At 37.8% G+C, this 12,131-nt stretch overlaps 1 protein-coding gene across 9 annotated transcripts in view; it reads left to right on the top strand.

Moving 5' to 3' along the window:
* SLIT2 (slit guidance ligand 2) overlaps positions 1–12,131 on the top strand; it is a 375,863-nt gene that overhangs the window by 312,862 nt on the left and 50,870 nt on the right. For all 9 annotated transcript variants that reach the window (XM_086705341.1, XM_025922049.2, XM_086705338.1 and 6 more), the window contains 2 exons: positions 10,350–10,474; positions 10,614–10,711. In XM_086705341.1, coding sequence (XP_086561467.1) covers positions 10,350–10,474; positions 10,614–10,711 — 223 coding nt within the window. The remainder of the gene's footprint in view (positions 1–10,349; positions 10,475–10,613; positions 10,712–12,131) is intronic.

Genomic DNA, 12,131 nt, shown 5'->3' with positions numbered 1-12,131 from the left:
CTCATATGAGCACCATTGCTTGGGACAGCATAATTATTTATCAGCATGTTAATATTTTTATTAAATCTGAAAGTAAAATTTTATTGGAAATACCTCTCTGAAATTATGTGCATTGATTGCCAGAAGCTTTGCAGATAACCAGTGTTTTAAATTTAAATTATTCTTTTTGTAATTGCAGATGCTTTTGGGGGGCATTGCCCCAAATTTCTGGTGTGCTGAGAGGTATATATCATTGTTTTGTAAAGTGGAGGCGGTTGTCAAATGGGAGATAGGGAAGGAGAAACTGGCATTAAAAACTTCCTGTTAGGCTGGGGCACCTGGGTGGCTCCATCAGTTGAGCCTCCCGACTCTCGATTTCGGCTCAGGTCATGATCCCAGGGTCATGGGATTGAGCCCCACATCAGGCTCTGTGCTAAGCATGGAGCCTGCTTAAGATTCTCTCTCCCTCTGCCCCTCTTCCACTCACACACATACTCTCTCTCTCTCTCTCTCTCTCTAAAATAAAAAAATAATAATTAATTAAAAAAAAATAGGCATCATTAGGCAGATGGGTTTTAGAAAGATTACATGGGGAAGTTGAGAAACTGTAAACTGATTTTGTTATTCTACTCCATACAACAGATACTTCTTCCTTCTGAACAATGCTGGTGCTTATATATATTTTTCAAAGTTTAGAGTTCCCTGGAGATAGTTCCTTTAAAAATATTTCATGATGATATAAATTTGAGACAAGCTACATACTTATATTCGGTTCTTTGAGTGTCATAGTTCACATTCATTTATTTAAGTGTTCTCAGAAGTCTGACACACGCATGAGCGAGGCAGAGGGGGCAAAGGGAGAGAGAGAGGAGAGTCTTAAGCAGGCTCCAACCTCAGCATGAAGCCCGATGCAGGGCTCGATCCCACAACCCTGGGATCATGACCTGAGCCAAAATCAAGAGTTGAATGCTCAACTAACTGAGCCACCCAGGTACCCCAAATTTTATTTAATTTAAATTTAACCTGAAAGAGTCACGTGCAGCTACTGGCTACCACGTTGGATAGCATGGTTGCTACAAAAGCTCAGAGGAAGACATTGCATCAGAAGAGAGTGGCTGTGAAAAGTTGAGTGCAGGTTTATGGAAGCCAGTTGTTTGGACCAGCTGGCGAGTGTGAGGAAGGTGCTACAGGAGCAGAGCTGTGTTATAGAAAATGCTGGAACTGTGGTTTAGTTTAGTATTCACTAAGTTCTCAAGTCAACTGCATGTATTTGAAGGCATGCCCAAAGCTGGGTAACAGACAACATGGTTGTAGGGCAGGGGACAAGAGTGTAGACATTCAGAACTCCACAAATATAATGTAATTGCATTTAGCAGACTTGAAGATTAACTTGGTGTTTCTATAACTTAATACACTTTTGGAGTGATAGCAAACTTTGCAACTCAGAATGCCCTTTGCCAGCATTTCTTGGCATTTGTCAAAATATTGTGGTTTCGTTGTCTGCAAGTTGAAGATTTATGGCAGCGCAGAATGCATCTCTGCACGACGACTACCAATAATAAATAACAACAGCTCATATTGAGTGGTTTGCACCATGCTGAGGATTTTATATAGATTTGTATCTCTTATAACCTTTATATCCTTACTAAACTAAGTACTGTTCTTTCCCCATTTAAGAGATGAAGATATTATAATTTAGAGAGATTAAACAATTTGTCCAAAATCACTCAGCTGCTAAAAGAAGGAACCAGAATTTTTGCTATAAATTTTTAATGTTTATTTATTTTTGAGAGACAGGGAGCATAAAGGGGGAGAGGGGAAGAGAGAGGGAGGGAGACACAGAATCCGAAGCAGGTTCCAGGCTCTGAACTGTCAGCACAGAGCCTGACGTGGGGCTCCACCCCACAAACCGTGAGATCGTGACCTGAGCCGAAGTTGGACACTTAACTGATGCCCCGAGGAGCCACAATTTTTGATCACTGACTCTAGTGCCTGCCACTGAAGTTTACTTTATAATTCTCAATAAAAATATTCTCAAAACAAATGATCCATATAAATAAGATTGCCATTCTGCTGTTGAAACATACTTAGAAAATGAGAGTTTCGAACCACTTTCATGAGCTCTGCTAGAAATATTTATTCATAATAAGTGGATTGGTAAAAGACGAAGTATTCTAATCTATTCATTAAAATGATCCACTCTAAGAAATCTACGGAGTACTGAGTTTTTGAGCTAACATGCCTTGTGAGCTCGAAAGCAATGAAATGACACCTCTTTAAATATTTTGTAATTTGAGTTTTTAATATTTTAACTTTCCCCAGTTCTATCAGTTTAATATGTTTTATTTCATTCATGAAAATCATGAAAATACATGCTCCTAATATTAAGATTTGTAAATAAGTAACTTCTTTTTTTATTATTGCTTTTATTTTCTTAGAGAGAGAGACAGAGTGTGAGTAGGGGAGGGGCAGAGACAGAAGGAGACAGAGTCCCAAGCAGGCTCCAGGCTCTGAGCCATCAGCATAGAGCCCAATGTGGGGCTCGAACTCACAAACTGTGAGATCATGACCTCACATGAGGCCCATGACTGAGCCGAAGTCAGTTGCTTAACTGACTGAGCCACCCAGTCCCCCCTAGATTTGTAAATAGTAATTTAAAATTACAACAGGAAAATGAATATCCTTTAATTGAAGACATGTTTATATAGCTATATTTAAATATATTTTAAAATGTTTTCTCTGCTAGGATAGGCTAGGCTATTATTTTGAGTAATAAATTCAGTTAATACAAATTTTATACTACATTTTTTAGAATATTTTCTTTATGGTATTATCTCATAGTTTCAGGTACACGGGAAATAAATAAACTGGATGAAATAGATTATCAGAGAATATTTAATTAATACCCAGGTTAGAACATTCTTGAGTGGGAAGCAGATGGTCATGACTTTTCTTTAAAACCCAGATGTCTAGTCTTCATCTTTTAAATATCAGTGACGTTAGAATGATCCAAAAGTCTGCGGTAAAGTGGAAATTCTCTCCCTGTGGAATTCAGGATATTGTGAATTTCTAATATTCTGTTTCTTGTTCTTGGTTCAGAAATACTTAGCTATACAGACAGCTAAATTGTTCACTTTTAATTTGACAGACATTTATCAGACACTTAAATGTGCCAAAGAGTGAACAGTCTAATGGAAATGAATGATATATTCCTTTTTTCATTCACCATATATTATATGAGTTCCTTTTATGCACCAGGCACAGTTCCAAGGTATTAAGAATATAGTCATGTCATAAACAGGACAGAGAAAAACCCTTGTCTTTATACAGTTTATATTCTACTGATAGATACATTTAAATCTATAATTTCAAAACAATATGGAGGTTTGGCAATAAAAGTATATATCCAAGATGCTAATAACATATTTCAAAATCAAACAATCATGGGGCACCTGGGTGGCTCAGTTGGTAGGCGTCCAACTTCAGCTCAGGTCATGATCTCATGGTTCGTGGGTTCGAGCCCTGCATCGGGCTCTGTGCTGACAGCTCAGAGCCTGGAGCCTGCTTTGGATTCTGTGTCTCCCTCTCTCTCTGCCCCTCCCTTGATCACGCTCTGTGTCTCTCTGTCTCTCAGTGATAAATAACCGTTAATAAATAAATAAATAAATAAATAAATAAATAAATAAATAATCCAAACTATAAGTAATGAAAAATTCACTAAATCAGTTTTGAAGTAATATTTAGAACTGGGTCAAATACTTTTTACATTTTCAAATTTAATACCACCAACACATAGTTATAGCTTTGAAACAATCTTAGCTTTGGGGGGATTATGATTTGCATACTGGCCAAAGAAAATATTTTCAGGTTTGTACATAGGTATTTGCTTTTGGCAAATAACTTTAAGGAAAAAAAAGGACGATTTTTAATTACCCTTTGAAAACTTAAAACACTGGAAAACTTGTAACTGACATTTATTTAATAGGTGATGAGAACCAACGATTCATATTCTGTTCTTAAATATTGTATGTCCATATTCAATCTGATATGATCAAGTTCCATGAAATAATTATCGTTCTTTTCTATTTAATTGTGGCTCAAGAAGTTCATTTATTTGCCTGAGTTCACACGTGTATGTACCAAATGGCTAAGCCTAGTAATCCCAGAGGTATAATATGCAGCTTTTGTGTTTTTGTTAAATCATCTATGGAACTCAAATTTATAAGGTTTTAACCCCCTATCATCTGTTGACCATCCCCAACACAGTAGTGAAAATAAAGAGATTCCAGCAATTTCCATCTTGCCAATTTCAATGGCTTCTTTTTTTAATCATCTTTATCTTTCATCTTAGAAGTTGGTAGTCATTTCTTATTGTATATTCTCTTTGCCTCTTCATTCCTTTGCTGACATCTTTTTCTTATATTCTTTAATGTTGACATACATGAGGTTGCCTCCCCACCCCTATTTAAATAATTGATTTCAATCCCACAGCTTCAAATATCAGCCATGATTTTTCTTAGGAACTTCAGATTCATATTCCCACTCACCTAGTGATTCCTCCCCTTATAGACTTACAGAAACTTAAAACACATATTCCAAAACATGCATTTTCATTTCCCACATCCCCTTATAACTGCATTCTATAGTTGAGATACCCATGTGTCTGCTACTTAACTGTAAGATTTTCCAGAAGCTTCAGCATTTCACTTACCTTTGAACTCCCAAAGCTTAGCTTACTGCCTGGCACAAATTAGATCCTCAATAAATATTCGATAAGTGAATGACCTAATGATGGAATGTTATTAAAAATAATGTTTAAGAGATGCAGCAGTGCAATAGCAAGTGGGGCTTAGAGTTTTGGAGTTTGAAATAAAACCTCCTTTTAGTTAATTATGCCCAACATCAAATATCTCCTACATTTTTCCTGAGTTGTCTGTGACGTACCTTTGACTTTATACAAGGGCACAGTGCTAGAGGATTCTCTTACTTGACTTACATTTCCAAGAGATGCCAGAATGAAGGCAGATTCTGAGATATAGTTAGAAATTTGTGTCTGGAGCTTTTAGTAATAAATCAAAGTGAGGTGCAATTCTCAGTGGGTGGCAATATTGGTGTCAGGTGCATACGTAGTGATTTCAGTCAAGTAAGCAAGTCTGCCTGAAAGCTTTAATGGATTTGAGGTCCAGCAGTTTGTCTGTTAAAGATTAAAGTGACTGGCAAAGACAAATTGTTAACCAAACTTTTGGCTCAATTTCCCTTTGAATTAGTAGGCTAAATGCACTTCCAATCCATATAGCTGATGCTAGAGGACTCTCTTAAGTCAAGGCTAACTCTTAAATCAACCTAGTTATCCTAGACTGACGTCTTTCATTTCAGGGACGTTAGGAAACTCTGTTTTCTTGAAGCTAGTTGTTGTTTTTTTTTTTCCTCCTCTGTGGCACACATCTTAAGAGGACTAATGTGTTGGCAATAATTTAAAATTCTTTAGACCAGTTAACTTTGGGCAGGTGGAAAGATTGAAGATTGGTGAAGATATCAGCAAGCAAGCTGCAGTTCCTTGCCAAGCAGCAATGCAAGATAAAAAAAACTCTGCTTCTTAATATTAATGATGTTTCCGGCACTTGTGTCAAACTTACAAATCGCAGTTGCAGTCTACTTAAACACATAAAATCATTAGCTCTGGGTATTGTTACCCAATGGATAATTATCTCTCAGCTCCCCCTGTCCTTTCCCCATGGTTTTGATAATAATAGTCCCTACACTTGGCCCAAATTTCAGCAGCCCCTGGCATCGACAGAAGGTAGTCAGTGAACCTATAATGAATGAATAAATAGCAGGCTCTAGTTCTCCCTTGTCTATGCTAAAGTTGGAGTAAACAAGCAGACGAAGACTTCTATTCTCCTTCTAAGTGAACCACTCGTGTTCCTTTCAGCTACCTACCAACTCTCTTTGGAGGTCTAGGGAAGACTGTCAGAACTTCCTGTAGCTTATGTGCTTGCTCTCACTATGTTTTGTACTCAAAACTCATTACCATCTCATTTAATGCAACCCATTGAGATGACTGCCATTACCCTAACTCCACACACTTACTAACAAATCTAGATTAATAACTTAGCTTGATGGGCTTGAGATTTCTCTGTCCAAGATTACTTGCATTATGATAAGAGACTTGTCTAAATCCAATCCCGGGACATCTTCTTTCATCTGGGAATAATCAAGTGTGCAAAATTCTACATGTATTATTTGTTTGTTCCCAAAGAGTTATGCTCTTCTACAATTTTATTGTGACTTTAATTAGCATCTCTTTTTAGCTCTGATATCATCTTCTTGTTATAGAAACAGATTAAAGATGTCATTCCCGTTGAATAAGAGCTTTGCAGGAGGGATCTCAGAGAAAGTATCCTGGGTGGAAAATGATTCACAGAATGAAGGCAAAGAGAAAATAAAAGGCTTAGCAGAGGGGCAAAATATGATGGGGAGACAGATGAGAGAAGAGAGCTAGATATAAGAGATATAATTCTGAAGACTTAGAATATAGAAATGAGCAGATTTAGATAAACCAGGTGGATTTAAAAATCACATTATAGAAAGGATGCTTAGTTGGGTGGAATCATAATCTAAATAAGAAAATAAAATAAGTAATAAAGACAAAATAAATAAGAAAATTATATCATTTTTAAGATATTATTAAATTATTTGGAGGGAAGCCTGGGTGGCTCAGTCAGTTAAGCATCTGACTTCGGCTCGGTCATGATCTCATGGTTTGTGAGTTTGAGCCCCACATCAGCCTCTGTGCTGACAGCTCAGGGCCTGGAGCCTGCTTTGGGTTCTGTGTCTCCTCTCTCTATTCCTCACCCACTCATGCTCTCTCTGTCTCTCAAAAATAAATAAACATTAAACAAATTTAAAAGAACAAAATAATAAAATGAAAATAAATAAACATTTAAAAAATTTTAAGAAACTATTTGGAATGGATACAACTCACAGTCTTTTGAATTACCCTTCACCAAACTCAGGCACTGGGAATAAGAAATTATCTTTGAAGAATTGACTTTTAAAGAGGGGTTTGAGGGGCACCTGGCTGGCTCAGACAGTTAAGTGTCCAGACTTCGGCTCAGGTCATGATCTCATGGTTTGTGAGTTCAAGGCCCACATCGGCCCATTTCAGATCCTGGGTCCCTCTCTCTCTCTGCCCCTCCCCCATTTGTGCACACTCTCTCTCTCTCTCTCTCTCTCTCTCTCTCTCTCATAAGTAAATAAAAACATTAAAACAAACTTTTTTAAAAAGAGGGGTTTGTAAAAACAGAAGCAGATAGAGTGGTAGCCGTAGTAGTCAACTTTACTGACCAGAAGGAGTTAGAACCCAGTATTTTAGAGCTATAATCCTAATTATGATGCCACCAAAACAGTTTACATGTTTAAAAAATACATCAAGAGCAACCTGTGAACATGAGAAATGTCATTTCGATTCCTTTAGTTTTAGCTAAACTGAATATATACAAGGGGGCAATGATCCCATTCGGTATCCCCATAAGAAATTCCAGGTAATGAAAATAGTTGAGCAGGAGAGGAAACTACATTTGGTCCTGGAAAAAAAAAAGTGGAGAAATTGGTCCTTATTGATTAATAGATTAGGTATAGTTCACTGGCTATTTATTAAATGCATCTTGGCTCTGTGCTAAACCGGACAGGGATGACTCCAGTTTGGCAGTGTGATTCTCTGCATACTCTATTACATTCTTCAAAATGTATTTAATTTTTTTTTTGAAACAACCTCTGGCTTCTCATCTAAATACTCAAACATGATTTTTGAAAAATGTCACATTCCACAGAATAAACACAGAGACTGCCAACCCTGAACTCCTCTATTCAAACTGCAGGCTTACAAGGTTGGAAGCATTAAATAGACCAAGAGACAGTTTTCCTCAAGGTCTTGGGAAGCGGCCAGATGAGCGTTTACAGTCCTCGTATTTGCTGATGCTCTGTTTTGCTGGTGCACATTCTTACTATTTCCCCCTATGCCTTTTTTTCCAAGTTAGATTCTTCTTTCTTCTAACCTAGCTAAGGGACCCACTACTTCCTTTTCTATTGTTGATTCCAAACCTGATACAGTTAGCCAACACAAGGCTGTTTGGGGCTGGGGGTGGGGGGGGGGGGTTGGTTATTATCTTAATTTAACGTATTGCCTTAACTAACTGCCACCTTTGATTCCTCCATTGTGCTGAAGAGCTAAATTTATTTGATAAACAAGTTGGAACGGGGGTGAGAAATTAAATGTCTCAGAGCATCACTTCGATATTCATCCCAGCAATTTCCCAGCTGTGATTTGCTATAAAGACTGCATTAGTTACTCTGGTTATGAAGAGAAAGCAAAGAGATTTCTGGCAAGGCCTCCCTAGTGTCAGAGGAGTCGCTAGGAGTAAATACCACCCCCCTCCATTAATAAAGTCATCCCCAGAACGGTTGTCCATTCTCTGATGGTCAGAAAAGAAACAGGAATCTCTTTGTAGAATTTTTTCAGGGTTTTTGTTAATAGAAACTCTGACCAATACAGAATACTATCCTCTTTAGGATTTTGCTCCTACACCATTTTATGAGTATGTACTGGTATTTTCCAGGATAAGGCAATACATAGATATGAAGAGGTGTTTTTTTTTTAAGTTTACTTATTTATTTTGAGACAGAGAGAGAGAGAGAGAGAGAGAACATGCACGAGCTGGGGAGGGGCAGAGAGAGAGGGAGAGAGAGAGAATCCCAAGCAGACTCCACACTGTCAACACAGGGCCCAACAGGGGCTGGAACACACGAACCTTGAGATCATGACCTGAGCCAAAATGAAGAGTCAGACGCTTAACTGACTAAGCCATCCAGGCACCCCTGAAGGGTTTTTAAGCCGACTATGATAATTCACGTTTTCTTTCTGTTTCTGTCAGTAGACCGACAACTCACAAACATAAACTGTGATCTGCAGAAAAAGTCTGACAAAAGATAGTTTATGTGAGCAGAAACCATAGAATTTTCAGCTGGAGGTACCTTAGAAGGTTAGATCAGTGATGGTGGGAAGAGGGGCATGCTGTACAGCCCACTCAGATGATTTTGCTGGAAATAACGTGTGATGAAATGTGCAGCTGGAATTATTGCTGCTTGTCCCAGCGAGGATAAAGAAATACAGAGAGATGGTGATGACAGAAACATGATTCATTATTATATTATAAAATATTTGCATTTTACATGTATGAATAGGTCACTCTTCTATTGTCCTCCTCCGTTGCCAAAAGCATTTTTGAGCGCTCAAAAATATGGCAAAACGTAGCATCAGTGGATCATAATTTTATTGAAGACAGTACAGTTTCCACGTTGTTAGCCATTTATGGAATGAATATGTGCAACCAAAGAAAAATGGTTGCACGTGAATCTGCATTTAATCTAAACCTTTCATGGATCAGGAGATTTTTAAAATGTGTTTCCCAAAAAGTGAGATTGCAAGAGAAGATGATTTCAATGGTGTTTTCTTCTTGGAGAGGAAGATACAGACATCTCACCCACCACATGCCGTGCTAATGTGATAGCATACTGAACCAAGAGGATATGAGGGAAGAGATAATGGAAATTATATTTTTGGTTTATTTCCATATGCATAAAGGTGGCACTGTTTTCTCTCTCCTGTGTGAAAATAACACTACTGAACTAATGCTATCAGGGCAGGTGCATACTTCTGTATTTTTTAAAGTTTATTTTATTTATTTATTTTGAGAGCGAGAGTAGAGAAGGGGCAGAGAGAGAGGGAGAGAGAGAGAGAATCATGAAATCATGACCCGAGGCGAAATCAAGAGTCTGATGCTTAACCAGCTGAGCCACCCAGGCCCCCCTATTGTGTTTTTAATTGCACTGATGTATTTATATGTATTCATTAAACCTTCACACATATCCCCCAACATACAGACACACACACTCATACACACACACACAGTCCTCTTTGGGATTGATGGTATGCATTTCCATGACAGCTGACTGAAGTTAAGTGCAGGCAATGGTCATGGAATGCATCCACATAGACTAGTTAACCTCTGAGGGGATCAACCCCGTGACACTTGCATCACTAACATCAGATGCTTACCACCTAAGATCACAACCCATAGTCCCACTCTGAAGTTGGACAGTCTCACCACAGCTCTCAATGAGATGGTCTCCTGTTGCATTCTTGAACATTATATGATGATGCAGATTTCTATTTTATTCACGGAAGAGAAATACATATAGATATGTGACCAATATTTTTTGTACAAAATCTACTGTTATATTAAGGCATGTAAATAAGTGAACTAAAAATACAAGGAATCAGTTTCTTATGTTTTTAAATTAATTTTCAGGTCCCGTGGATGTCAATATTCTAGCTAAATGTAATCCCTGCTTATCAAATCCGTGTAAAAATGATGGCACCTGTAACAATGACCCAGTTGACTTTTATCGCTGCACATGTCCGTATGGTTTCAAGGTAAGTAGAAACTTTTAAGGGAGACATCATCTGAAAACATAGCTTTCTTCGGTGGGTCCTCGTCATTCTATTGTGTTTTCTCTATGTACTGAGATCTGCTTTGTTTACACTTGACTTTACTTGGCCATTCCTTCTCCAGGGGCAGGACTGTGATGTTCCTATTCATGCATGCATCAGTAACCCATGTAAACATGGAGGAACTTGCCACTTAAAGGAAGGAGAAAAAGATGGATTCTGGTAGGTCACTGGACTCTAATATTCTGTCTGAAGCATTGGAACAAGAATAACTAAGCAAACACTCATTTTCCTTTTCAAATCAAAGGGTGTTATTCCTAAAAGAATGCCAGAAATGTGTTCATCAGAACAATATGCATTCGTCCTTCTCGGAGATATTGTAATATGAAAAACAAACATTACAGTATTCCCAGTTCAGGATGCTATAAAATCAAGAATTTTTAAACATATGCACGTGCATGCGTTATGATTCATATAGTCAGATTAGGTCAAGACAGAGTAGTAGCTCTATTATGCTAATTAATAGCCAGTAGTCTCCTACTTCAAGATGCATATTCATCTGTTTTGTGTATTGCTTTCACAGACAGTGTGTAATGATAAGACGTAGGTCCCTCTGGAACAGAAAATTAATGATTCATTTCCAGGCCACAAAATGAGTAGACAAACATGCTGTGAACATTTTTAATCTGGAGTTATTTAATCATACAGTACAATTACTTCAGATGTACTTCATGAATTATGAAATAGAGTTCTTATAATGACAGTAATAATTTCACATAAGAATGTTAATCTACTACATAGCTTGTTAGAAATATCACTTTTTACAGTAAGTATTCTTCATTTCTGCATTCTCTTATGAAATGGTCTCTTTTTTCAGTAAGACTTTACTCAAAGATTATCCTGATACCTATTGAAAATAAATGTACAACATTTTATGTCATTGAAAAATATTGTATTTGTTGAGACTTAAAGAGAACATTTACATTTTATAATGACAAGGAAGATGTAATTTTATTTTCAGATTTTTTTTTTTTTTTTTTTTTTTTTTTTTTTGCTTTGAGATATGGAAGACATTACTGCTAGGATAGAAAGTGTTGTAATTTTTTTCTTTATTTTATTTAATGTCTATTTACCTTTGAGAGAGAGAAAGAGAGAGAGCGTGAGCGGGGCAGGGGCAGAGAGAGAGGGAGACACAAAATTCAAAGCAACCTCTAGGCTCTGAGCTGTCAGCACAGAGCCCTACATGGGGCTCTAACTCATGGACCTCAAGCTCATGACCTGAGCTGAGTGGGACACTTAACCAAGTAAGCCACCCAGGCGCCGGAAAGTGGTGTAATTTTTAAAGTCAGAACCGGGGCTTCTGGGTGGCTTAGTGTGTTAAGTATCTGACTTCGGCTCAGGTCATGATCTCATGGTTCATAGGTTTGAGCCCTGCATTGAGCTCGTTGCTGACAGCTCCGAGTCTGGAGCCTGCTTCAGGTTCTGTGCTCGCTGTCTCTCTGCCCCTCCCCTGCTCATGCTCTCTCCCCCTCTCTCTCTCTCAAAACTAAATAAACATTTAGTTTATTAAAAAAATTTAATGTCAGACCCAGTTGCTCCTTATTCATGAGCAGAGAAGCATGAATCATTTTATTAGAGCACA

The sequence above is a fragment of the Puma concolor genome, chromosome B1, assembly GCF_028749965.1.
Source record: "Puma concolor isolate L17-30 chromosome B1, mPumCon1.1.hap2, whole genome shotgun sequence".
NCBI classification, from domain to species: domain Eukaryota; kingdom Metazoa; phylum Chordata; class Mammalia; order Carnivora; family Felidae; genus Puma; species Puma concolor.
This window is presented reverse-complemented; position numbering and strand designations above follow the sequence as displayed.